General features: G+C 43.8%; 2 protein-coding genes across 5 annotated transcripts; both read right to left on the bottom strand.

The window, feature by feature from the left end:
* Positions 1–1,045: 1,045 nt before the first annotated feature.
* On the bottom strand, positions 1,046–17,495 carry LOC109633394 (IgGFc-binding protein). 2 transcript variants are annotated; one of them, XM_069537927.1, is made up of 23 exons: positions 17,286–17,495; positions 15,727–15,774; positions 13,479–14,720; positions 13,038–13,372; positions 11,911–12,490; positions 11,214–11,812; positions 10,534–11,101; positions 10,015–10,280; positions 9,197–9,538; positions 8,453–9,026; positions 8,153–8,352; positions 7,665–7,806; positions 7,228–7,556; positions 6,555–7,134; positions 5,867–6,465; positions 4,979–5,546; positions 4,274–4,872; positions 3,620–4,187; positions 3,330–3,529; positions 2,785–3,165; positions 2,383–2,666; positions 1,482–1,531; positions 1,046–1,380 (listed from the first exon to the last, which is right to left on the bottom strand). In XM_069537927.1, the coding sequence occupies exons 1-22, from the start codon at positions 17,362–17,364 to the stop codon at positions 1,522–1,524; spliced, it is 9,093 nt and encodes a 3,030-aa protein (XP_069394028.1). In that variant the 5' UTR covers positions 17,365–17,495; the 3' UTR covers positions 1,046–1,380; positions 1,482–1,521. The 2 variants fall into 2 exon arrangements, with proteins under 2 accessions (XP_069394028.1, XP_069394027.1); XM_069537926.1 differs by lacking the exon at positions 17,286–17,495 and adding an exon at positions 15,861–16,062.
* Positions 17,496–21,490: 3,995 nt separating this feature from the next.
* Positions 21,491–27,958, bottom strand: LOC138413591 (zonadhesin). 3 transcript variants are annotated; one of them, XR_011245970.1, is made up of 8 exons: positions 27,817–27,958; positions 27,217–27,736; positions 26,611–27,142; positions 26,221–26,417; positions 25,649–25,769; positions 23,468–23,983; positions 22,164–22,290; positions 21,491–21,628 (listed from the first exon to the last, which is right to left on the bottom strand). XR_011245970.1 is itself a non-coding variant. In XM_069537929.1 (7 exons), exons 3-6 carry the CDS (start codon positions 26,984–26,986, stop codon positions 23,469–23,471), a joined length of 1,209 nt encoding a protein of 402 aa, XP_069394030.1. In that variant the 5' UTR covers positions 26,987–27,142; positions 27,217–27,736; positions 27,817–27,958; the 3' UTR covers positions 22,152–22,290; position 23,468. The 3 variants fall into 3 exon arrangements, 2 of the variants coding, with proteins under 2 accessions (XP_069394030.1, XP_069394029.1); XM_069537929.1 differs by lacking the exon at positions 21,491–21,628 and having other exon boundaries at positions 22,152–22,290; XM_069537928.1 differs by lacking the exons at positions 21,491–21,628; positions 22,164–22,290 and adding an exon at positions 23,019–23,277.
* Between the last annotated feature and the right edge of the window lie 28 nt (positions 27,959–27,986).

Genomic DNA, 27,986 nt, shown 5'->3' with positions numbered 1-27,986 from the left:
TTTTATGAAATTAATTTATTAAGCTCAATTGATTTATTTTACTTGGTAGTCATTCCTATGGCTCTACTGTTAAAACATATCTGGCTGTTTAACAGTCCAACCCAAGGCCTCTCTCCTGTCCAACAACAAAATGCCACATTCCCTCAGGCAGAGCTGAGTGGACTGATGGCAGCGGTGGACTCCGTCATATATCATGAGTTTCTGGTCACTGGTTGTGGTTTGTTATTCTGTAAAAGTGTTGAATTGTGGACTGTGTATTCTCCACACCAAAAGACATTTAGTACAGTTACCAAGACATCAAGTTTGCACAAGGTTTCTTCGCTCCACAGCAGTAATCTATGCTTTTAGTCCCCATGTGACTGTATGAACGAACACACGAACACGCAGGAACACACACGAACACACACACAAGCAGCTATCCTTGTAATGACTTTGCATTGACTACCATTCATTTGGAAAGACTAACTAAAACCTTATCCCTAAGCTTAACCATGACCAATTCATACTGATCCCTCCCTTAACCAGGAGCTCAGAAATTGAGTTTTACCTCATTAGGTCCAGGCCATGGTCCCTATGACGTCAGTGTTTATACTAGAAAAAGCCCAAAGAAGGTAACAAAAACAAGTATAAACACACATCTGTGCAGCTACTCTTTTTGGGACATTGCATTGACTTCCATTCATTGTGTGAAGCAAAATCAAAACATTATCTCTCAGATCAACCATGACCAATTCATACCTAACCATAGTTCACATCTTACCCCTAACCTTAATATGCTCAATTGCACCTAGTCCTAAAAAGGACACACACACACACACACACACACACACACACACACAGACACACACAGACACACACACACACACACACACACACACACACACACACACACACACACACACACACACACACACACACACACACACACACACACACACACACACACACACACACACGTCATGCCTTTCTAATTTAGACTGTTGAACAGAAGCCATTCTAGAGGTTTTGTGAGGACACATTTAATAATCAAATCCCTGACACACACTGAAGTGAGACCTCATTTATTGGTACGAAGATAAAGAACATTTTATACAACATACACATTCACCACACAAGTACAACAGTTATAGACTTGTGATTGTTTCTAGTTTCTTAGCTGGAGTTATGTAGGAAAGACATGATCTTCTCCACTAGATGGAGGTGTTGATCAAGAATGAGATAGATTTTTTGGTTCATCAGAGACGAACAGTAGAGAACTCAGGCTCTAGTGCACAACTAAAAACATTCCATGAACCAGGAGGAAAGCAAAGAAATATGATGAGTAAGGCTGGATGTAAACAAACCAACTTCAGCCCAGCGACTTCACATTCTTCTTTTATCCTGTTTAATGGGGGTAAAAAGCAGGGATGTGAGCCACATTCTACAGCTGCTTCTTTCACAACCAAACATCAGTTCATAGCTTTGAGAGGAGACAACTTTACCCCGTATAACAGAAGCTTGCCATCACCAGGGCCAACATCTCTACAGGCCACTGAAATGAAAAAGGAAAAAAATGCAGTCAATGGGCACTGAAGCAAAGTCGTGCTCACTCAGGCACAACAGAGATTACAAGCAACACTTCTGAACATTGTATTTTAAAGGTAAAAGCAAATGCCCGGGAGTCGGCGGGTGTTTTCTAGTGCTCATCGAGGTCGGGGGTGAGGAAAATTCCTGAAAATAAGACAACTACTTTGAATAAAGAGAGACCGAGGGGGGGGTTCACAAAACTTAATTCTCTGAGGGAGCAGCTTAAGGCTAGAACACAGAAGTAAGGGCTCAAATTAATATTGTACCCAGATGAGTCTTAAGTGTCCTTGGATGACAAGCTGTGATTGGATTGCAAGCTTGGTAGCTTTTGATGGCCATGCCTGTCAGCCTCACCTGCTTTTTAATCAGTAATTACCATAGGGGATTCTCTGGTATTTCTTAATTAAATTGGATCAAATGCAATTAAAAACCACACTCTCATTCCTTTAAAAGGGCTCGGTGGAGTCCTTGTTTAGTTCTTGCTGTTAAGAGAATAAGCGGTTGAATGGTCATGGAGGCGTCCCATCTCTCGCTGATCTGTACTTGATTATTTCAGTGGTCAAATTAAGTCTGGAGTTTGCATAATAAAGGGCAAAGTGAGGTTCAAGATTAAAACTTCTCCTCTAACTAAAATTGCAGGTTAAAAGCGTAGACTAGCAGGCAAAGATGTTATGCTATTAAAATAATTAAAGTTAACATCCGGAGCAATGCGAAGCGATCCTGTGTCTACTTTCATGATCCCAGCACTAAATACAGCCATGTTTCTCTGCCCATTACATTCACACAGAGGGAGTGTTGCACTTTTCCCATACTCACCACCTAGAAAAGTCACCGGCACTCCAGGAGTCGATAACCACAGACACATCTGTGGTAATTTTCCCATCTGCAGTCATCATATCGTCTTTGGAGTTGTGATTGTAGTTGCCACAGGCGCCGCACACTTTGCCAGACAGTGCGCTGTCAATAATGACGGTGACCTCCTGTGAAATTGAGTATGTGACCCTCACAGCAGACGCCCTCTCAATTATCACAGTACTCTCAGAGATTTTGACAGATAGATTGTTCACTTTTCTGGGAAGAGACACTTTCCTGCCGTTTACCTGGAAGACATGAAGAAGATGAGAAAGATGAAAAAATACAAAATCAGTTGGGACAGATTTTAAAAACATTTAAGTCATAACTATGATGACTTAATAAACTTTCTTTATCCTTTCTCACCCAGGTCACATGTTGGCTGTTAACCGTTACGACAGTTTCCTTGAAGAACATGTGCACAGTGGCGACAGAGGGAGATGCTCCTTTACTGCAGACCCTGACGTCCACGACCACACGGAACCACAGGTCAGTGTTCTCGTCACACAGAGACGCCACTTCAACTGCCCCATGAGCTCCGATAGCTCCGGACATGCCGTCGAAGGAGGCGAGGTGTCCAACCTGGCTGACACTGCAGTGTCCCTCTTTGACATGGCAACCTCTGACACCATCTCTCACACCGCAAACCTCACGATCGTCACAGGACAGCTTTTCACACTTCACCTCACCAGAGGCCTGGCACTCACACTTGGACTTGCAGTCTTTGTCCACCACAGCTTGGCCCATCTGGAAACACACAGTGTATATTATTAAAAATGAGTTAGCTTCAAGTTACACAAACACTGTGGCAAGAATAGAAAATATTAGTCACTTTGAGGCAAGCTGTATATATTTTAGTAACTAACTGTAGCAAAGAAACTATCTACAACAACAAAGAAACTCAGTTTTACCGTCAGATATTTCCCGTCGTGCACACACCCACAGTTGTCCAAGCCAACACATTGGATGCCATCAAATACAAAGCCGTCATCACACTGGCATCCTTCAAAACATTCTTCAGAGCAGTAAACAGGGTAAATAAAGCTGGCACAGGTCCCACCACACGTGTTGGCACACACCTCATAGTGACTGTGCTGAGGGCAGGAAGCAGCTAGGAGAGAAGAAGATATTTATAAGACTCTGAAAAACACCTAAAAAACAAGTAAATTCTTCATCTAAAATGCAGTGTAGTGTAACTCACGGCAGAAGGAGCTGCTCCTCCATGACTGAATCTGAACTCCTGCACTCTGACAGGCCAAAGCATAGGCCTGCACACTGTTACACAGAGTATCTTTGTTGCCATCCACAGCGCACACGTCAAACACGCAATGAGCCGCGTATGCTGCTGGGTCGATTTTGCTGTGACAGGCTTTGAAAGGCCCATTAGGTGCACTTATGATGCCGCAGGAGTCAGGTTTTCCGTACATTGTAGCCTTGGCCTGCTCACAAACTGGGCACTGACCGCCACAGCCACCACATACATTCCCAGGCAGGTCCACCACCCACGCCTTTCCAAAGACGTCAACGTTTGTCGTTGATTTGCCACCAGGAAGTATGAAGTCATCATTGCCCTTCTTGTTGTAGTTGCCACAAAGACCACACATCTTACCCTGGTATGTAGACGGCACGATCACCTCAACGTAATAGACGGTGTCGTAGAGGACTGTGAGTCCAAAGCCTGTTCGGATAATTATGTTGCGACCTTCCTGGGTGATTTGGAGACGCCCGTTGTCCAGGGAGAGAGGGAGGTTTAGAAGTTCATCATCGACCTGAAGTACAAAAGTTAAAATCACATTAAAATCCCATACATAATAAACATGTTCAAATGTATTTTGGATTAAGACGTTGAACTCACAATGACTTTCCAAGGCATTCGCTGCTGGATATAAATGTTAAAACCATAGACCTCCACTGCAACCGACCTGGTAACAGCCACTTTTCCATTCCCGTACTTCTCATTCCCCTGAGTGACAGTGAATGGCGTCAGCTGGCCATTGTCATCATCACAAACCTTGGCCAGTACATAGACACAGGTACCCTGGAAATCGAACCTCTGTCCATCAAAGGAAATGTAATGAGGGTCACCGGAAGCGACACACTTGCCCTGCCCCTCAGGGTGGCAGCCTTTCACACCATTTGCAACCTTACAGATCTCCCCAGACCGACACTTGGCCTTCTGGCAAGATACAGCACCATTCTCTCCACAGACACACTGCTCCACGCACTCATTTTCAGGGTAGAAGATGTCTCCTTTCTTGTAGTAGTGACCGTTGTAGGAGCAGCCACAGTCTCTCACAGGCACACAGGTGACCCCGCTTAGTAGGAAGCCTTCGTCACACTCGCAGGCTTCTGTACAACGCCTGCGACAGGTGGAATGGGAGGTTAAGCTTGCACAGGTGGCTGGACAACCCGCGGCACACAGAGTATAATGGCTGTTAGCTGGGCACACCATTGCTGCGAGAGAGGATGAGAAGAGAGTGAGAGGAAGACTTTTAACTTAAATAATTTTAATAAGATTAAAATATGAAAACCAAATATGAAAACACCATCACAAACTCACGACAGAAGGACTCTGTTCTCCAGGAGCGGATGGCGATTCCTTGGCTCTGACAGGCAGAGACGTACACGCCCACTGCTTCACACACCGACCCGTGGTGACCGTGATAGTGACAGGCATCATACACACAGTCCTCCAGGTAGGGAGTGGGATCCACGTGACTGTGACAATCTCTGAGAGGCCCTGCTTTGTCAGCGATAATACCACAGTGCTTCATGGCTTGGTACTCTTTCCTCTGGGATTTTGAACAGGCCTGGCACCATGCCCCCTGGCAGGCTGATGAGCAGCCTGGTGTGACGGCCACCTGCCAGCTCTCCCCCAGCTTGTCTCCATCATGGGTGATCTGGCCGTTAGGCATGGTCAGGTCATCCTTGCCGTTCCCATTGTAGTTGCCACACAGGCCGCAGACTGCGTCCTGGTAGTTGCTGGGCAGAGTAACGCTCACTGTGCTCCTCCAGTCAAAGGTCACAGTGATACCAGCGACCGTCTCCACAACAGCTGTCCGACCACTGAGAAACACCTTCAGCTCACCATTGTAATCCAGTGGCAACAAAGCATGCTGCCCATTGAGCTGAGGAGTGGAAAACAAGCAAGGGAGGGAGGAATGTTTACAGGAGATTAAAGATTTAATAATTGCGTGGTCGTTAATATGCAATTAAATATACAATATGCAGAAGAACATGAGGGATGTCAGAATTAGCACAACGACAGAAGGCATTATCATCCACTAATGTAAAATGAGGCTCAGAGTATCTGTGCTGCTTTAATATTCAGAACTGTAACTACATGCTGTGTCCCATTTCATTTCTCCCCCAAATCCACATAAAAAACAAGCCTGAATCCTTCTACAGTCTTTCATCAAATGCATCCCATTATCCACACCATACTAACCAGGACCGTGTAGGGGTATTCTCTGCTGATGGTGATGGTGATTCCATATATGGAAAAGTTGACAGTCCTTGTGTAGGACACAGCCTTGCTTCCCCGGTGGTCATTCTGCACAGTCACCTTGAACGGCACAAGCCCATGCTGCTGAGAGCACAGTCCCACCAGCTGATATTCGCATGTTCCCTGGAAGTCAAACCTGCGGCCATCAAATGAGCGGTAGTGTGGGTCACCTGAGGCTGTGCATGTGGCGTGACCGATGGGTCCGCAGGCTCGCTCTCCGTCCTCTACTGTACACCTTTCCTTGGCAGAGCAGGACGCCTCGCGGCATGTCACCATGCCCAGGGTCGAATCGCACTCACACAGACGACGGCAGGCCTCGTCGGCCCAGAAGTGCTGGCCTGGCTTGTAATAGCGACCCTGATAGGAGCAGCCGCATGTTTTCGCAGGCACACATACACCAGCGCTGAGGACATAACCTGCATCACACACACAGCTCTCAACACAGGTACCTTTGCAGGTCTGCTTTTTTTCGGGGAAAGGACAGGATGGCTGGCATGGCTTGGCACACTCCTCATAGTGGCTATGACGCTGACAGTTCATCGCTGGATAGAAATTTAAAAGACATTAATAAAAAAAAACAAACAAATAAATAGTTGATTGAAATCTTGAAAAAAAATTTATAAATACTCACGGCAGCCAAACTTTTTCCTCCAGCCCACGATAGTTATTCCTTCCTCACGACATTGCTTACTGTAGGAGGCCAATGCTTGGCACAGCATCTTCTTGTCTCCCTTATTTTGACACATATCGTACACACAGCTGTTCATAAAGGCCTGCGGGTCCAATTTGTCATGACATTTCTTGAACACACTGTTTGTCTTGGCTGCAAGGGCCCCACAGAAAGCCTCCTTCTTGTAGACCTTAACCTGGTTACTATCACAGATTGGACAGTTTTTCTTGCAAGTGTCCCAGCAAGGATGGTCTTTGTCCTGGTCAGGTGTTTGCCAGCTCTTGCCCCACTCTATCACTGATGCGACAGCTTTTCCAGACGGATTCTGGAGCTCGTCACGGCTTTCGCCATTGAAGTTTCCGCACAGGCCACAGACACTGTTGTAGTAGCTGCTGGGCAACTTGATAACAAGTTCCCAGTTCCAGTCATAGGAGACAACCAGGCCAAAGTCTGTTTGCAGCACTACAGTGTGACCTCGCTGAAACACGGACACTTGACCGTCACCCAGTTGTACTGGAAGATTCAACAGTTCTCCGTCCACCTGAGGGAAATAGAAGAGATGGATTTACAGGCTGTAATATTTACACACACAGCTACAGGTCAAACACATCAGACACAGAAACTAAAATATTACCGTGACTCGACCAATTTGGTTCTTGCCCATGAGGACGCTGAACCCATACGCAGACACATCCACCTCCCTGACGTAGGAAACTGCTGTGTTTCCTCGGTTATCATTCCGCTCTGTGATGGAAAACGGCACCAGACCTTCCAGATTCCCACAGGTCTTGGAGATGACGTACTTGCAGGTGCCCTGGAAGTCATAGTTGTAACCATCAAACGTGTGGTAATGGGGGTCACCCCAGGCCCAGCACGTGCCTGTGTATTTTGGAATGCACACAGCTTCACCATTCTCAACACGGCAGGTCTCCTTCACACGACAGTTGGCATCTTTGCAGGGATCTACACAGGATGCACAAAGATGCAACTTAACTCAACAAGTATTTAGATGGTTAATAGGTTAAGAATAGTAAAAGTTGGATGATATAAATACATGGTTGTTTGTCTTGCCTGTGTTGTAGCATGCCCGTTTTCCTTTCCTGATCATGCATTTGGTGTGTTGAGGGCAGGAGTGCTTCCCACAGACCAGACCTTTGGTGGGATCGCAAGTGCACTTTGAGTTACAGTCTTCCTCGTACACAACCTCACCAGGCTGGGGACGCAGAACAGGTTCATTATACAGAGAAAGAAAAAAAAACATTGGAAACAACAGGTTCAAGAAGGATCTACATTATTCCATTGCTCATTCTACCTTGTAAAGAAACACAAATTTAGACAATCTGCTAATTAAGACTCAGGAGAATTCCTTGGTGCACAAATTTAAAATCCAGCTGGCTAATGTCCAACAATGTGGAAAATAAAAACTCTAAACATAAAACTAATGGCAACTTTATTGTTATGTCAGCATGAATATTGCCATGGATACTTGTTTAACCTACTTTGACACAAAAAGTTTATTTCTTGTACATTACCACATGTGAAACCATGTTGAATTTTACCTTGTAAGTTTTTCCATTCTCATAGCAGCCACACTCAGTCTCTTTGACACATATCTGTCCATTGAATAAGAAGCCTGCATTACATTCACAGCCTTCTGTGCAGCTGGTGGAGCACTGGACCAGCTCTGTGAGGCCTGAGCAGGAATCAGAGCAGGTTTCTGCACACACCTCATAGTGACTGTTGGCTGGGCATTTCATGGCTGAAATAAATTAGTTCAAGACAGAGAAAAGTGCATCAGAGAGGCAATACAAGGCTGATGTGGAGAAGAAAAAGCAACGTGAATTTCTCTCTTCACTCACGACAGAACGATGGCGTCCTCCAGTTTTTCACATCCACTCCTGCGTTGTGACAGTTGAAGGCGTAGGCAGCCACGCTGTTGCACAGCACCTTTCCATCCCCATTGGAAGCACAAACATCAAACACACAGTCATCAAAATACAGCTGTGGGTCCAGTTTACTATGGCAGACTGCAAAAGGACCTTTGGGTGCTGTAAGAATACCACAGTAAGTGGGCTTTGAAAACACAGCCCTGCGAGCTTGGTCACATTTAGGACAGAAATCGCCTTCGCAGCCATCATTGCACACCACACCGGGGATGGTGACCTTCCATGATTTTCCAAACAAGTTTACACTCTCTGCGATTTTGTGGTTGGGCATTTGGAAGTCGTCCTTTCGGTCTCCGTTAAAGTTGCCACACAGGCCACAGACCTTATTGCGGTAGTTGCCAGGTACTGTGACAGTCACATGGTAGACCAGATCATAAGTGACGAGCAGTCCAAAATCTGTTGCAATTACATAATGCTGGCCTTCCTGATAGACCTGCACAGCTCCATCATTACGACTCAGAGGAAGGTAGTTAAAGATCCCGTTTACCTAGAAAGGGAAAAGAAAAGTTGTGATTTAAAGAGAATGATGATTGACAGTAATGATCTAAACACATTTGTCAAAGTAGTTTGACATCTCTCATGTATTTCTACCATCTGCCACTACATACTAGAAGTTTATTTAAATTCTACTGGATCAAATGAAGAGCAAGTGTTCACCAGGACTCCAAACATGTTGTTCGTCATGATGAGAGTGAAGCCGTAGACCTCCACAGCAACCAGCTTAGTGACCGACACAACTTTGTTGTTCACCATCTGGTTCCACTGCACGTTCTCCACGTCAACAGAGAAGGCCACCAGGTGGGTGCCTTCCAGCCCACAGCTCTTAGAGAGTGTGTAGGTGCAGGTGCCCTGGAAATCGAATTTTCGCCCATCAAAGGTGAGGTAATGGGGGTCACCAGAGGCATGGCACACAGCCTTGCCAACAGGGTGACATTTTTGGACACCGTTCTCTACTTTGCACTTTTCATTAGGGCCACAAGTGAACTTCTTGCACTCAACCTGAGAAAATTTGAGAAAGAAGAGAAGTTTGATAAAAATCCAACAACTGCAAGTTCACCCTGAATATTATCAAATTCGTATTACCTCCGCCAAGAAGGTTATGTTTTCACCCCACTACATTTGTTTGGTGGTTGGTTTGTTTGTTAGTTAGTTAGAAGGAATACACAAAAAACAACTGGAGGAAGAACCCTTTAGATTTTGGAGTGGAATAGGGTCAAGGGGCGGATCCAAAGATTTTTTTATTTCAAAATGTCTTTGATAAGGCATCTTCATCTAACATTTTCATTGATTGCAAGGATCTTGTGAAAAAAAATCAGACATGTTTAGAAAGATAATTATGTGTGTGAAAATTGGTGCAGATCCAAATGCAAATCTGGATCCAGTGAATTTAAAATGTGATTTCTTTCAGGGACTGTTGGGCCTTGGCGGAGGTACGTGCTCTACAATCTAGTTTTCTCCACTTCTGGATTGATTACCTGTCCATCTTGTGAGCATTTACACTCCTCCTTACACTGACCAAATGGATAAAACACTTGTCCGACGCGGTAGTAACGGTCGTTGTGGACACAGCCACAGTTTGAGAAGGGAACACATGCATGTCCACTGAGGATGAACCCCTCGTCACAGGAGCAGCCCTCCTCACACAGATCCTGGCAGCCGGGAGGAGGAGCCAGACTCTTGCACGTGGCAGAACAGGAAGTAGCACAAACTTCATAGTGGCTGTTGACTGGACATGGCAATGCTGTACACAAGAGATAAAAGACAATGTGAATGTTATTTTATATCTATGTGTTGTGAACAGATTCCAAAGGTCGGCAGTTATTTCAAAACTACATGAAATCCCAGAGGGGGAAAAACAAAGGCTTAGCTCATAGAACAGTAGAAGAGGTTTTAGTGCACATATATATATATATATATATTATCATTACACTTTCTATACAACTATAGTAAATAATTATGTAACAGATTTTTATTAAAATGAATGCATCTCTCACCACAGAACTGGCTGGTTCTCCAGCTGTACACCTTGGCCCCTGCAGCTTGGCATGCAGATGTGTATGCTGCAATAGCCTTACACAGCACATCCTTTCTGCCTTTATACAGGCAAACATCATAAACGCAGTCCTCAAAGTATCCAGCTGGGTCCTCCTTAGCATGGCAGTCACGGAAAGCCCCACGGGGGTCTTTCAATATACCGCAGAAATCTCCCTGTTCATACTGAACCTTCTGGGTAATGTCACAGTCAGGACACACCCCTTTACAGCCTTCCACGCAGCCCGGGATCTCAGCCACTCGCCAGCTGGTGCCGAAAGCTACCGGTGCAACAATTTTGTCACCGCTCTTTGGAATCAGATCGTCCTGGGCTTTGCCGTTGTAGTTGCCACAAAGGCCGCAGACAGCTCCCATGTAGTTGCTTGGCAGCTTCACGAACACAGCACTTTCCCAGTTGAAGGAGACTTTGAGGCCAAAGTTTGTGGTAACGACAGCATACAGGCCACTCTTAAACACAGACACCTGTCCTCCATCCAGGGTTACAGGCAGGTTTAACAGCTCATTATTCACCTGGAGGAGAAAACACCATATTTATAAATTATACTGAATAACCCAATATAGACAACAATGACTTAGTAACTTTATTTATTTTTTAATTTATTAAACCTTATTTAGTTCTTACCATTATCAGGCCCTTGTGTGTCTTTGTGATAACAATGCTTAGGGAATACACCTTGACTTCTACTAACTTGGTGTAGGAAACCACTTTGCTGCCCCGGTGATCATTCTGCACAAGCACTTCAAACGGCACTAAATCTGGGTTGTTGGAGCACAGTGCAACCAGTTGGTACACACATGTGCCCTGAAAGTCGAACTTCTTCTTGTCAAAGGTCATGTAATGTGGGTCCCCTGTGGCCTGGCATGTGCTGTGGGACACTGCTTGGCACTTTCTTATGCCCTCGACCACCTTGCACTGTGTCCCTGCCCCACAGCCTTTATTCTGACACTGGACTTGTCTGCTTCCAGCCAAGCAAATACACCATTGCTCACAGCCCTGGTCGGCCCAGAACGACTCTCCGGCAGGGATGTATCGACCCTTGTAGGTACAACCGCACTGATCGACAGATACACACTGACCTCCGCTCAGCACAAAGCCGTCATTACAGGTGCAGGTCTCCACACAGGGGCGTTTGCATTTGGAGGCAGCGTTAGGATCAGAACAAGTGGCAGGACAGGCATTGCCACAGAGCTCATAGTGGCTGTTGGCTGGACATTTAGTAGCTTTAGGGGAGAAAAGAAGAAGAAAGTGCGACAAATGGTTTGATTGACAATACAGAAAAAACACAATTAGTGATTCATTTTTAGCAAACATTACTTACGGCATTTTGCCATCTCCCTCCAATCTTGAACCTGGACCCCAGCAAGCTGACAGGCTTCAGTGTAAGCCTCCAGTGCCCGGCAGAGGAAATGTCGAAGGCCGCCTCCCATGCAAACATCGTATTTGCAGTTCTCCAGGTAGGCTTGTGGGTCAATGACGGCGTGACATTTGCTAAAGGGCCCATTTACTATGAGTGTGATGAGCCCACAAAACAGGTCACCCTGCCAGATCTTGATCAGGCTGTGCTCACAGCGCTCACACCCACCCACACATTCGTCTCTGCACACAGCATTTTTCACCAGCCCCGGCACCTTCCAGCTGCTGCCGAAGGCCACAGCTCCAGTCGCCTGGCTGCCAGAGGGCGTGGTGAAATCATCGTTGGGGTTGCCATTGAAGTTGCCACAGAGGCCACAAGTCTTACCAGCATAGCTGCCGGAGAGTGTGACCACAAGCTGGTGTTCCCAGTCATAGCTCACAGTCAGGCCAAAATCCGTCTCTATGACCACAGAGCGGCCTCTGTGAAACATCTCTAGTTTGTCATTGTTCAGGGTTACAGGTAAACTCCACAGAGTGTTGTCAATCTGAGAAAGAAACCGAAAAAATACATTATGAAGAAATTAGATTTCTATTAGGTTTCTCCAAATCAGTGTTTATAATTTAGTTATATCTAGTGGTGAAGTTGCATTTTGCAGCTGAATACCCCTCACCTCACCCTCTCCTTCCAAACATGAAAGAGAACCTGTGGTGAACTTCAGTCGTCATAAAAACTCAAAAGCTTTTTAGTTTGTCTAGTCTGGGCTGAAAAAAAACATGGCGGCCTTCATAGAGAGGACCCGCTCCTGATGTAAATGTAAAGCATTTAAATATAAAGGTCCATTCTAGGGTAAAGAAAACAACAATTTGTACAATTTAGATGAAACTAGTGAAAACATCACTAGGTTTATTTTATATTAAATTTCTGCCGATAGATCTTTCACATTGGACCTTAAAGCATTTTAATATGTCAACTAATATTCAAAATGAATTGAATCAGTTTGTTATAACTATACATTACTCATTTAATGGAAATAATAAATTACTTATTTTTCATGCTAATAATCTCTTATGAAGAGAAATAGAAAACCTTACCCTCACACGACCAGTCTCAGACCGAGCTACTATGATGGTGACGTCATACACCTTCACAATGACCAGGCCAACATATGACACCCTGAGGCTTCCCCTGTTCTCATTCTGGGCAAGGATCTCAAAGGCTGGGAGATGATCCTTTCTGCAGTTTTTAGCGATGACATACGTGCAGGTGCCCATAAAGTTGTAGTGTTGTCCATCAAAGGTACGGTAGTGAGGATCCCCCATGGCCCAGCACGTACCAGACTTGGGGACACAGGAGGGATATTTTCCCTGCATCTCACACACCTCATTGGCACTGCAGGTGATACTGCTGCAGGATAGAGGTCCACTTCCTAGGAGAAAACATTTAGAAATATAAAAGCACATTATTTATCAATTCTGTTTGGAACAAGCAGATTTTTTTCTTACAGTGAACAGCTATAATAATGTGCTCCTTACCTGGCTGTATACATTGTGCTGGGGCACCATAACCATTCATTTGGCTTACTCCTATACTGTAGAGAGCAAAGCTGGAAGCAGAGCTGGTCACTGTATGTCTCTTGTGGCCAGGGGAAAGTTTGTAGGGCATCATCGCCCAGGAGAATTCTGTCCCTTCAACTTTTTTCCACTGCACATTACGAGGCAGGTTAGTGTCATCAAAACGCAGCTCGGCCATTGCATTAGTCTGTGCCACAATCAGAGCTTGGTTGTTAAAGTCCTCTTGGGCATGAAGTGAGTAAGAGCTGCAGAAATGCTCTGTGGACAGGATGGTCATCAAGAAGGGGTCATAGTACTTATTCCAGCCGAGCTTGATGCCATTGAAAAAAAAGAGGACTTGAATGCCGTGATCGGCCTGAATGAACTTTGTTTCTGAATTTCGGATGCGGATTTCCCTGTTCTGCCCCCTGCTCATAGTGAAAACATCTTGGTGCTTGCCATTTTGGACAGTGACTCTGGTGGGCTGGGAGGCCTGGACATAAACACTATCATATCTTTTCTGAAAGCTCACAGGAGGAACGATAAAGCTGGTTCCCCAGCTGCTCACTGGCAGCAGCTGTTCATAAACATGGTTACATTTTGAGAAGCGCCAGGTGCAAGTGTGACCCGTGAAAACAGCGACAGGGTGCTGCGAGGCTACTCTGGTGCCGGAAAGATCCTTCCAGCTCTGGAGCTGCACACTCTCATACGGCTGTAGATCTATAACCATGCGATGGCCACGCTGATAAAAATGATGTTGGAACTTGAGTAAGCCCTGTGGGAAAATCTCTACTTGGTTGCTCTCTTTTCCATTTGTCACAGCGAACTCTGTGAAGGAGAAGAAGGTGGTCCTTGCAGGTGTAAAGATGAAATATTCTTTACCCCAGTCAGTGATGGGATACACCACAGAGGTGTCTGCTGTGTACAACTTGTAGTTGATGGAGGTCACAGTCACATTTGCCGAGGCTTGAATGTGTACTGTGTTAGGAGACTTGGTGGAGCCATACATCTCAACATTGTTGGGGAGGGTGATGGTGACCCCTTCTCCAGCATTTAGAATTTTTTCTTGCTTGAAGTTTAAGGGAGGCACTTTCACTGTCACTTTAGCATTTGCCTGAACAGCGGTGATGTAGAGCTGAATGCGAGGAGTGTCATAATTTTTAGCATAATTTTGCATGAATGACAGGGCGAACTCCCTGCCTGCCCATCCAGCACTCGATGGGCCTGAAAAAAAAAACACACGTCCAAAGAAGAGCTCTTATTAATTTACCCAAAATGAGCAGTCAGCTACAAAACTGTTTAAACATTCTTGCATAAAAAGAAAACAAACAAAAAATTACTATTTATGCTAAAGCAATCAAAGGATTCTTGGACTGGCAATACAAACTTGGCTCCAGACATCTTGAATCACATGCATAGCACAAAGAAACAATGTGACACCAAAGGGAAAGTGACTGAAAAATACCTTCATTTCAAAGTTAAAAAGCAGGGATGAATGCTGGCCTGTAATGGATGGATTGCTTTTTTTTTGATAACCATTGTGAGAGATTTAGACCGAGGAATAGTCACTTGACTGCTTCTCGGCAGCACTCAATAAGTCACTTTTGCAGACAATATAATTGCATAATGGAAATATTATCAATATCTGTGCCTATTCTGTGAAAAGAACATTTTCTGTGCTCAGTCAGAGCCTGCAGGATTTAGATTACACTCCTGTTTCAGCTATTCAATATAATGGTTGAAACTCAATAGCAGCTGAAGGTAAATGCTATTCCCAACAAAAACAAATTTCAATTTAGATGGCTATCCTTTATGTGCTGCACTCTCAAACGCTTCACCCGTTTAACATTCTGTTTCATTCACACAAGCACCTGGTGTGGCTGCACAACAATGCTCCACTGATGGGGTTGACAACCTGGATTAATTCCTCAAATTGAGCGATCACTTGGCTCCACATTGCGCCGGGAAATTCAGAGCCAAGGTTTTGAGGTGCGCTGCTGTGATTGATTAACTAAGCTCAGTCCACGTTTAGTCAGGTTTAATAGCCGTTAATGGTGGGGCTGGAGTTTTGATAGATATTTTAAAATTTTGATTTGTTCATCACTTCTGCATTTGTTCAGTTAAAATACTCAAAATCATGACAAATTGGAAAGATGATAACCACAGATACATCACATATATTCTGCCAATGTGCAAAAAGAAAAATATGAATATGACAAAATATACTTACAGCTGAGTAAAGCCCCCAAGGCACAAAGCAGCAGCAGAGTACCCATGGCTGAAAGACACATTTTAGTTTTGGTTAGTGAACTATTTAAATTTGAGTAATATGAGAGAAACAGTTTGACCAGAAAATCAACATACCTGCTACAAGTGAGGTGAATTTCTTTACACTCATACTTTTATATATTCTGATGGACAAAACACAGCCAATCAAAAACATTAAAGCTCAACAGCCATCAGTTAAGAAAAACCCTTCCTCTAAAGCAAATTAAGGCAGAACTTGGCATGGACATAAGTATGTTGATATAGGTGTGAAGTCCAATACCAACCACGGTATGTCATTAGTTTAATCTTTTACAAATAACACACCCTGTCATCCTGTTATTTCTTTGAATATCACACCAAGTCAGCTGCTCATCCTGTCATTTCTGTGGAATTGTACCAATATTTGAGTTGTTGGTTACATTTGTTTCCAAGTTCAAAGTTATAGTTAAACCACAGAAACATCATGAATTTTTTGATTTGCCCACACTCTCCTATATTGTATATTCTGGTGTAACCAAATAATATTATCCATTTTGGACTGGGCAAGGCAAGAATGTGATAAGACCAAAATCAGAACTTATCTTCCAAGTTAGCAGAGTCTCTGAGAAGCCATCGTAGTTTCATTACAGGGCTGGGTTGGTTGATTGCTCACATCACAGCATGTGTATTTTTAAATGTGTTTCTGCTCAATTTAAGTACATTATCCAACAATTTAAACTAAAATGTGACTTAATTCTCATATGTACCCTTCATTCGTTTGCTTTGGTTTCAAAAGCTCTATTGCAATTTAGTATTTGTCATTTTTTGTATAACATCTAACATATAAGCCCTACTTAAATCAACTTCGGACATTGTTTATATTGTGTCCTTAAAGCCAGTTACACCCTGTAAAGCTTGAAAAAATAATGGATTAATCAAGGAACTGATCCATTATATTTAAACCAGCTTTTGTGTGAAATGGCAGTTGTTTTTAAGAAGCAGTTTCTGTTGGGTTTGTGCATCGCATTAGAAAAGCACCATGTAGTGGAGGGTGCAGTAGTTATTTGTATTAAGAGCCAAAGTAAATTGAGTATTTGTTATTTTAATGACTAAATTAGCTCAAATATTGAATTGGTGATTATTTAGCCCGAAGCCTTTGGGCAGGGCAACAGTAAGCCTGTATATACTGTATACAAACTGTAGAAAAAGATTAGGGTGCGCCCTCTATTTTTTTGTTCAATCATAATCCACATTGACCTGAGATGGCCTTGTTTAAATAAGGTGTATGGGTCTAACTGATAACAGTGCTACATTATGCAGAACATAAGGGAAGGGCTTGCACTCAGTTCAAATGACTGTTATTGTTATAGGGTTTTTATATTTGAAATAGACATTCAACCAAAGACAGCCAGGACATTATAACAGTCAGTTATCATCCAGAGGAGCGACTGTGAAATAAGCAAATATAATTTATTAGTGTCTTATACAGTGCATATTACTGAATAACCATGCAGTACTGTTGTTGTGGAGAGGATCACTTACCAGACAGGAAAGTCATGGAGAACCCACGACTTGACTGAACTGTGTGAGTGGAGGTCATTAAGGTTTCCACAGAGACCATACAATTTGCCTGAGTACCAGAGAGGGACTTTGACTGTCACCATGGTAACACCAATCTTCATCTCCAACTCAGAATCCATCCCAGTGTTTCTCCTCAAGATCACTATGACGTCTGATTTGTCCTGGTTCACACCAGATGACAGGGACAAACCCGATGGTGAAGTGGAAGGGAGGGACACAGAGTGTCTGTTCACCTGTGGGATGAAACCACAAGGTCAGACAAATCATTTCTTAATGTTTCAATTAATGGTCATTAAAATCCTCAGTGGAGCTATACCTTCACTTGTCTTTCCAGTATGGCAACTGACAACCCACGCAGGAAGATCTGAAACACAGTGACAAGCCTCGAAGAGCTGCTGTCACATTGTCCACGATAAGAGATCAGACTGAACAACTGAGCACTGACCTCATCGCAGAGTGACATCAAAGAGTAAGATAACCCAGGTTCCAAGTTCAGCTGCTGTCCACCAAGTGTGGAGATGTGGAGGCCATCCCACAGTTTACAGACTTCAGGTCTATCATGACAGCCCCAGAAAGCATCCCTCAGAGCACACTGCTGCCCTGGGCCGCAGCCTGCATCCTCACATATTGCAGGGTGCACAGGGTCACACTCCCTCCCACAAATGCCAATGGAGAGCTGTCTAGGAGCTATGACTGCCCAGCTGTGCAGGAGCTCTGCAAAGTTTTTCAGTGAGACGTCTCTCAGTAGCATATCATCATACTTGTCTTCGTTGAAGTTCTCACAGAGGCCAGAGGCTGTGGCATCATATAGCTGAGGTACAGTTAAACTGAGGTACTGAGTAGAGGACAAGTTGATTCCCAGCCCAGAGTGTGTAATAATCAGTCTATTGCCAACTTGGGACGCTGCAAGTTTTCCATTCTCAAAAGGCATGCTGTGTTCTTCTCCATTCACCTTAAATGGAACAAAAACAGTTCAAGAACGTTTTAGGAAATCTTTGCAGCATTAATTGGCATTCATACAGATTGAAAAACTTACTTGTAATTTCCAGAGTCTCGGGATTGACTGAAACTTCTAATGACTGCCAATAAAACACCAGTTTGTTAATTGTGAGTAAAGCAGAGAATAGTCATGTATGTTTTTAGATTTGAGGGCTGACACTACATAGGTACAAGCACCGTGGTGAGGAAGAATAACACTGTCAAAGGTGATGTAGTCAAAGCCAGCAAAAACTTGGCAAACACAGTGCTGAAAAAACAAAGCCATCCTTTGCTGAACAGCTTTCCATGGGGCTGCAGGCCACATCTCCTCTGTTACAGCTGCACCTTTGGCAGCTTTTCTCAGAGTAGAATTCTCCAGCAGGGAGATAATGTCCGTCATACATGCAGCCACAGTCAGAAAGCAGCACACATTGGCCATCGCTCAGGACATAGCCAGGGTCACATTGGCAACCCTCCTTACAACCTCCACTGCAGTTTGCTGGAGAGGACTGCTCAGCACACAAAACGGGACACAAGGGTCCACAGGGTTAGGGTTAGCTCATTCTTATGGCAGGACAAACCTACAGGGAGAGAACGTTAAAAAGCATTACTTTAGAGTCAAATGCCAGTTTTAATATAGCATGTCTCATTCTACAATTTGTTCTCCACAAAGACTGCAGGTGCACATCAAAACGTAACCTCTGTCAGTATCATAGGACACAAAACATAATGTATTATTATCTTCATAAATATACCAGGTAAAGGAAGACAAATAAAGCACATAGAAAATAATATTTTTATTTTTACCAAACAAAATCATTGTAAGACAGTGCAGAGAATAAAAACTGAATTCATGTGACAATTTAGAGCGTAAAAAGTGTTGTTCAATGGAAGGTCAAATTAGATGCAAATATATTTATTTACTTTATCCATTCATGTTTCAAAAGAAATAACTCATATAAGAGGCTTTATACTATTAAACTTGCTCTTTTATGTATGTGGTGCTTTCCAGGTTTTTGTGTATTCCCATTTTATTGGGGTTTTTTTTTGCATTACACCAAGTTCAGTGTTTGCTGTCCTGCATAGACTGTTCATGAAAGCCTGAATAATCAATAATGAATACGTGAGCCCCTGTGTCCTTTTCACAGTGGTAGTGCTCCAAATCCAGACAGGATGTTTGTGGTGTTGCTGTGATAAGCAAAAAGTAACTTGTACTCACCACAAAAAGTGTCACTCCTCCAGTGTCTGATTGGCAGCTGAGCTGCTTGGCAGGCAGCAGCATAAGATGCAATGGAATTACAAAGTGCTGAATAGTGTCCAGCAAAAGAGCAGGAGTCCACTACACAGCTGTGGAAGTAAGGATTAGGGGTTACCACTGTGGCACATTCTGCAAACGGCCTAAGTTTATTCAACAACACCCCACAAAAACCACTGCCTTCGCAATGCTTCTGTGCCTGAACAGGACAGGAGAGCTCCAGCTGTGGTCAAGCTCTTCAGTCATTTGGTTGTCCTGAGGGTCATTGTTTGCATTCCCACAAAGCCCAGAGATGGAGGAGCCATAACTGCTGGGGAGGACAATCATTAGCATGCCACTGTTATACATTATCAATTGTAATCCAACATTCTGCTGGTAAAGTAATTTCATTGGGTTTCTGCTCACAACCAGTGCAACAGTTAAGGTCCCCATCAAAGAGCTTGTAAGCCTGAGCAAGCTCCACACTTGTCTTAATGGGAAGGGAACCAGGTCTGGCTGCAGGATACTCATCTTTAATATCACTATTAAAATTACCACAGAGGCCATCCACTTTGCCCTTGTAGCGTGGATGCAGTGTAACAACAAGTGTTGAGTTAAGCCCGAAGACTAGCTGCAAACCGAAGTCCGTTTTCAGAAGAGTTTTGCCTTCAATGTGAGAGACCTGTATTTTACCCTGCAGCAGATCAACAGGAATGTAAGTCACCAGACCAATAACCTCAGTTAAAGGGGAAAAGTGAAAAGTTGTAGTTCAACAATCGGTACACAAAGTTTCATTATAAAACCGACACTTACATGTATCTTGCTCTTTTCACCACTGAGCTTTATGATGAACCATTAAGCTTGTAAAGTTACCACCTGTGTGGAGGATGCGGCTCTGTTGCCTTTGCACTTGTTCTTCTTTGACACACTGAAGGGCGTCAGATCACATGCTGGCCTTTTGCTGGATGTGAACAAATAGGTACAGGTGCCCTCAAAGTCATAGCTGGGCCCATCGAAGGTGTGGTATTGCTGTCCTCCCCAGGTCCAACACAGACCCTGATGGCTCTCACATACAGGAACACCACAGTCGCTCAGGGAGCATTTCTCTGTTTCATCACATTTTCCCCTCACAGAGATCTGGAATCTTCGCTGTATCAAAGATAAATATAAAATTTTAACTACAGAAAGTAGTAATGCACTAGCAGTCAGATAAAGATCTAAAAATGGTTCTTCAGTTTAAATAGCATCCTTATGGCAGCTCACGATTCCATCTAGAATTGTACAACTGTGCAGTGGAGGACAGAAGAATCTCTCACAAACAAGAGGAGGAGGTTAACAGTGCAGTTTTGGAGAAGTTTGTACTCAAAGGCCTGAAAAAAGGAACATAATTTGAACAAGTTAATCAAAGAAGGTAGAATATATTTAAATAAGATTCTTTAACACCGTTTACTCCTCAGGAATGAGGAGTAAACAGTGGCACATTGGCTGTAGTGGCTGAACTGAGGACATTGATGAGCTGAAAAATAAAATGAGTAAAACTCAGTGTTCAGTATTTAAGTATTTCATTTAATTAAAACAAATGGACAACATTGATGAGACTTACCACAGCCTGTGGTGTTTGTCCAGAAGTCAGTCATCCCTCCTGCTTCCTTACGTGCTGCATCATAAACCCACAGTGCCTCACAAAGGGCCCTGTGCTGCCCCTTCGCAAGACAAACATTTTTCATACAGAGTGAGTAGTATTTCCGGGGATCCACTAAATGGTGACAAGAGGAGAATGGTCCCCTCGGGTGGGTGAGGAGGCCACAGTACAGGTCAGAGCTATACTCTGGCATAGGGCTCTGGCAAAGTTGACAGCTGCTGTTACACGTGTCGCTGCAGGACGATTCATTAGACAACTTCCAAGATGGCCCAAAAATGTCAGGATCTGCAGTCACAGTGCCATTTGGCAGCTGCAGGTCATAACAGATTATCATTGTAGTTTCCACAAAGGCCACAGGTAGACTGGTGGTCTTGATGATCAAACCATTTCTCTGATGTACACACTGACATTGTTCTGGGAGAATTGCAGATTCTCATACACTCCATTTACCTAAGAAAAAGGTTTTAAACATCAAACAATACACTGAAAAAATGCAGTGTGTGATAGCTGATAAACAGAAAGTCAAATTGAAATAATTCCACAAATGACCTGAATTCTTCCAGGAAAAGCTGTTGAGACCTCAAAATATGTTGTATTGACTTGCAGATTGATCTGCCTGCCTTCAGTGTGGTTGCCATGTGCAGCGATAACAACAGGCTCCACATTCTGTTACTTTAGAGAGCATATCTGCACCAGAGTGTAGTTACGTGAACCCTGAAATTCAAATGCCCATCCATCAAATGTGGTGTATTTGGAGCTGTCAACAAAGCAGTGTACCACTTTGGGTTTGGGGTGGCAACCTTGAACTCCCCTAATAAGCTTATACTCTTCATACTCTCCACAGGAGACATGATAAGTCATGTTTCCCCCAGCATGACATAAACAGCTTTGCCTGCATGTAGACACCTCTTGTCCTGAGGTGAAGCCATGGTGAAGGCAGCCACAGTTTTTTCGGTAGACAAAGAGGCTGCCACTGTGAACTCACCCTGCATCACAGAGACAGTTCTCCCCAGTGTCAGGAGGCATCTCTACCGTGTTATTCTTCCAGCCAAGGCAGAGGTGAACGGAGGCAGAGCTTGTGTTGTAACTGGTACTGGAGGGAAAGGACAGGTCTGTGGAGATACAGAAAGACATTGGTTACTAAGGGCTGAAAGAAAAGGAAATGTTGTAAAGGTTAGGGATGACCAGTGATGTATTAGTACCATCTAGTGGTCTGATAGTATCTTAAAAGGTTGTGGCCACCATAGGAATGAGTCAAAGCACACTCCATCTAAAGTTATACTAAGACTTTTAACGTGTAATAAATAGACAAGGGAACAAATATGAGCTGAAAGCAAATAATCACTATTCAGTTTCCTCATGTTAGGTGATCAGTATCAACAATCTGAGCATGATGAAATGACTGCTTGCACACTTTTGCAAACTCTCCATATTTCATTTGGTGTGTGATGATGCTGAACTTCAAAGAGCACACAGTTACAACTGAGAAGGAAAATAATTCAATTCACTGGCACAACAGAGCTGGGAGTAAATTAATACTCATAGCAGAATCCAGGGCTCCTCCAGGTGTAAACTGTAGCCTTGTGGAAATGACAGAGAGCCGTATACTCTGCCAGGGAGTGACACAGTGCAGGCTGGAGACCTCCATGAAGACACAAGTCACTGACGCAGCGCTTGTAAAAGCTGGAGGGGTCCACTTTGACAGTATCTGAATGGTCCATTAACCTGCAGAATTTTCCCGCAGGCCTCGGGTTCAGAGATGCGGGCCAGACCCTCAGATGAACAATTCGGACAACTTCCTCCAAGACAGCCCTCCACACACCATGGATTCTGCCCACTTATCTAAGCTTTTCCAAAATACTCAGGGTTGAGCTGCTCCTGCGTTTCATTTGCTGTGAGGTAGTCGGCTGGATCGGAGTTGAAGTTTCCACAAAATCCACAAGTTGCATCCACATATTTATGGGAGAGGCTAATGCTGACTACTCCCTCTATACTGAGACTAAATTCAAAGCCTGAGTCTGTGTAGATGTAAGTGTGCAGGCCTAGAGAGAAAACCAGCGCAGTAGAGTTCAAGGCATGTTCCTTTTGACACCATCAACCTGTAGGGGGTGCCAAAATTACATTTGAAAGTCACCAAAGTGTAACACATTTTCAAACTTAAGCACTGCACAAGCTTTAATTATCAGATTATCTATGACCTATTACAATGTCAAACGTGCCTTGTGTGACTTAATTTTTTATTTTTTTTAAATGTAAGAAATAAATAGTAACAATGATTATAGCACTCACCTCAATGTTCTAAGTGTAGTTCTGACGCTAGGTGTCCATCTGTCTGTACATGAACTTTAAGCGCAGCCAGCCCTTGCTTCTGTTCACATATGCCCAGCAACTGGTACTGACAGGTGCAGTGTAAATTATAGTCATGGTGGTCAAAGGTGATCACATGATGTCCGGTGTACATGCAAGTCTTCTGCGCGAGGGGGATACAGGTTCTGACTTCATCTTGAAGGCTGCAGTTTTCATCAGGGCCACATGAATCTGAATTGAACCTTGTCTGGCGGGTGTGGGGGTCACAGACACACTGTTCAGTGCATCCCTCATCAGCCCAGAAGGTCTGGTTGCTGTGGTAACTTGCCCCATTGTGATTGCAGCCACACTGGGACAAGGGGACACAAACCCGGAGTTGCACTGGCAGGTCTGCACGCAGGCCTGGGTGCAGGGGTTTTAAGGCAGATGGGTTCTCACAGGTGGCAGGGCAGGCTGTGCCACAGGACTCAAAATGGCTGTTCAATGAGCAGGACATGGCTGATGGGAGACAAGAATAACAAACAACAACATGATGAAGAAACAGTATATATTTTAACACAAGCAGCCGCTGGAGCATTAAATATAATGTGTGAGATTGGGGCAAATTAAAACAGTTGTATTTAGTCATGTGATAGAAGATCTGCACATACGCATTTTAACAAATTATTAATGTGTTGACTTTCTGACATTTAAACATTTTAAAATTTCATAATTAGCTCGATCCTGAAACAAATTTGCTCACGACAGAAGGTGCTGTTGCTCCACTCTGCGATCTGAGCGTTTCGGCAGGCAGCAGCAAGGGCCTCCAAGATCAGGCAGAGGGTCTTCTGAGTGTCATTACTGGAGCACAGCTCAAATATGCCAACTCGTGTACAGATGTTGGCGTAGCTTACAAATTCCAAGCACATGTGGAAAGGACTTTGTGGTGACCAAATGTACTCGTGAAGAGAGATCCATTGACTGGTAAAACTTTCCAGACGAAGCTGTTCAGCAGAGCAGTGTGGGCATGCAGCTCTGCAATCTGCTTCACACTGAGTGTCCTGATCAGGAACTCTCCAACTCCAGCCAAAGGCAGTAGCTTCAACTACCTCACCATGTGGGGTCCTGACTCCTGAGGTCATCCTCTTTGATGCCATTGTTATTCCCACACATGCTCCACACCTTAGTTGCACTAGAAAGGATGATGATAGCAATATAAGACCAGTCATACTTAATTTGGATGCCCCAATTGGTATCCATGACAACAAACATGCCAGTATGATTGATTCTTGCCAGTCCAAACTTTAGAGTCACAGGGAGTTGGTTTTTCTCACCATTTATCTGTTGAGAGCACAAACATCTTGTATTCTATAACTTGATTTAATTTTTCATTCATATTTGTGGAAGACTTTAAACCTTCATCTGCTTTACCAAAAACCTACATATAACTATTGCATGTTTATATAGTTAGATGATATATTGAAGAAATTGTAAACTGACAGTAAGGCTTGATTCTCTATGCTCCAAATTCAAACTCACCCAAACATAGCCTTTTTCCCCCTCTGTCGATAGTAATATTGTCTTGAGCCACTTTGGCATGAATAGCTTTAAGAGAGGACTCATTGTGCGTCTTGTCTTTCTGCACCCCAACCCAAACTGTGTTATTCTCACTGGTGTCATTCAGTGTATGGACTAGGGTGTATGTACAGTTTCCTTGGAATTCAAATGCCTTCCCATCAAAAGTTTAGTAGTGGGTGCCTTCCTTCACCCAACACTGGGTTGGCTCTGGTTAGCACAAGTCTGCCCATTCTAACAGAATTTATATTCATTAGCTGAAATAAGAGTGAAAAAAGTGTATAACTGGCAGTTTAGGCAGAGGACAAATGTGCTGGAAATGTCTGCAGACAATAAGCACATATAAGACACATAAGTTGGAAAAAAGGTTGGTGCATTATTATTTGTGACTGACAAAAAGTGCAATTAATCTGAGGCCTCCAGGCAGTGCATAACTACAAAATTACAGGACACTGCTGTGTATGAGGTGCAAAAAAACGCCCTTACAGTAAATTAACGTCACATAAAACTGATAATATGAGACTTGAGAGTGTTGCCTCGTGCAGCTGAGTGAAAACAGTTAGCCTGTGAGGAAATGTCACCCAATCCGGCTGAACCAGCTGGGCCTACCTTTCCTTGCACAACCCCAGGTATTGTTAAGGGTGCAGCTCTCACCCTCGGGGCAAGAGACTGGCTCACAGCGCATGGTGGAATTGGTGTAGCATCCCTCAGTCCATGATATCTCCCCAAACTGCAGAGAACAGTGACTCACTGTTGGTGTGTCTCATCCAGCTATTCTCTAAACACCCAGCAAAACAACAAGCACCGAGGATAACACAAAGGCCTGCGATCTTGAGATTAGACATGTGTCATGCATTTAGGTGAGGCAAACATTTTGCCAAGACATGAGTCACATTATTAACGGTGCATGGAATAACCAAAAATATATCACATGTGTAACTCAACTGTGCCAACATGTTTGGAACTGAATGTGCAATAGGGGTCACATGTAAATGTGTCAGCACACCCTCGGGGCAGCAACAGATTTATCAGAAATCAAACAAAGCAGCAATATTCAGGTCAGATCTCAAGCCAAGTATTTAGTGTCACTGCTTTAAGAGGAAAATAATTCATTCATTGTCGTGACAAAGGGAATATGTACATACAAGTTGGTAGTAGCCAAGTAATGTATAACTACTTACCTCATAGTCGTGCCCATGATAGAAACAGCCACATTGCTCAGGTTTGATGCAGCCATTTCCACTCTGCATGTATCCGGACTCACACTGACATCCCTCATAACAGGGCCACGGACAGTGGATATCAGATGAAATACCACAGGACTCAGGGCATGCACTGACACATATACTGTACTGAGAGTTTTCAGGGCATGAAGGTGCTGTAGGAGGGGGAAAAAAATTAAGATACTGTGCAGAGTTCATCTAGTCTTACATCAATCTTACAACTTCAAAGTATTGAGCTTGCCAAAGTTCTACAAGTACAACAAAAGCATGTGTTCAGACCTGTGATTTACTGGCATATCACCACACTAATGAAACAACATGTGTAGAGTCAAGATTAATGATACTCACAGCACTTCTCACTCCTCCATGGTTTGACTTCAGCTCCTGCCCCCTGGCACGCAAAAGTGTATTCGCTCAGACTCCTGCAAAACAATTCTTCATTCCCATTAGAAATACACAAGTCATTCACACAGTTTTGAAAGAAGGGCTCTGGGTCCACAGCAGAGTGGCATTCACCAAATGAGCCTGCAGGAGAAAGCAGCATGCCACAGATGTTATCAGATGCTAATTCAGCTGTCCTGGTAGAGTTGCATGCTGAACAGAGATCCGTTCTTCCGAAAGTGACCAGGAAGAAGCAAACAGTGAAACATTTCTTGCATGGCTGCCATTCAGACTGTTTCTCTTCTGTAGCAACAGCACTGATGTTTCCACACAAGCCACACATTTTTCTATGAGAGGCAGGAATGACCACTTGTGTCAGGTGAGGCCCTCCATAATTGACAACAACCCCAGTGTCAACAACAACTTGAGTCAGCAGGCCAGAAAGGAGTATTTCCTCATGATCTAGTTGGACAGGAAGACTCCGAAGAGCACCATCGACCTGAAAATTTGAATGTTATAGTTACAAAGAAGTCACAGAAAGTAGAAAGCGTTTCAAAATGTGCAATTCCTTACTTTTACTTTGCCTAAATGCTCAATTTTCAATGATATGTTCACTCCATGGACCCTCAGGTGCAGCTATCCTTTCTGAAGAATAGGCTCAGATTCTTCCTCATCACAAACCTGGGATAGAACATAATTGCAGTTTCCCATATTAAAGTCAAAGTTTTGTCCATCGTAGTTTCTGAAGTGTCTGCCACTCATGACTGTGCATTTAACGGGCTGTGATGCGTGGCATGCCCTGTGACCCCTGACCCTGTGTGGTTGGTACACCGCACCGTGTTGTGGCCCACACAGACACAGTGCAGCTGACAGCATTCATCAGGGAAGAAGTTATCATGAATTTCATGGTAGATTCCATTGTAAATGCAGCCACACTCATTGTCGTGACCACATTTGCCACCACTATGGAAAAACCCAGGTCTGCAGAAACACCCCACTTTGCATGTCACTGCTAGAGGACTTGGGTTTTCAACACAGTCAGAGATGTGACTGGAGCATAGTTGGTATTCACTGTTAGGTGGACAGGTGAGATCTGAGGAGAAAGAAAAAAAATATTTGTATTTTTCCAACATTTAATATTAGGAAAAAATTAGATTTCACAATGCTACTTACTACAAAATGCAGAGGCCCTCCATTCATCCACTATAGCGCCTGTTTCTTGACACACAGCCACATAACTGGACAGAATTTGGCACAGGGTTGTCTGGTTACCATAACAGAGATCATGAACACAGTCATCATAGAAGTCTTGTGGATCTGCTGTTTTATGGGAGCTCTGAAAC

The sequence above is a fragment of the Paralichthys olivaceus genome, chromosome 13 (genome assembly GCF_024713975.1).
Source record: "Paralichthys olivaceus isolate ysfri-2021 chromosome 13, ASM2471397v2, whole genome shotgun sequence".
In the NCBI taxonomy this organism is placed as follows: Eukaryota; Metazoa; Chordata; class Actinopteri; order Pleuronectiformes; family Paralichthyidae; genus Paralichthys; species Paralichthys olivaceus.
The sequence above is the reverse complement of the archived record's forward strand: the minus strand, read 5'-3'. Positions and strand labels throughout refer to the sequence as shown.

What these genes read in the sequence shown, in the direction of transcription:
- LOC109633394 (XM_069537927.1), bottom strand. Translation starts at nt 17,364, where the DNA reads ATGGTCTCTGTGGAAACCTTAATGACCTCCACTCACACAGTTCAGTCA. An exon ending in CTTGGGGGCTTTACTCAGCT is followed by an intron (nt 14,721 to 15,726) that starts GTAAGTATATTT and finishes TTTTTTTTTCAG; the next exon opens with GCCCATCGAGTGCTGGATGG. An exon ending in ACGACGGGAAATATCTGACG is followed by an intron (nt 3,166 to 3,329) that starts GTAAAACTGAGT and finishes GTGTGTTTCCAG; the next exon opens with ATGGGCCAAGCTGTGGTGGA.
- LOC138413591 (XM_069537929.1), bottom strand. Translation starts at nt 26,986, where the DNA reads ATGTGTGGCTTGTGTGGAAACATCAGTGCTGTTGCTACAGAAGAGAAA. An exon ending in ATGGAGGAGTGAGAAGTGCT is followed by an intron (nt 26,418 to 26,610) that starts GTGAGTATCATT and finishes CCCCTCCTACAG; the next exon opens with CACCTTCATGCCCTGAAAAC. An exon ending in ATCATGGGCACGACTATGAG is followed by an intron (nt 25,770 to 26,220) that starts GTAAGTAGTTAT and finishes TGTTCTCTGCAG; the next exon opens with TTTGGGGAGATATCATGGAC.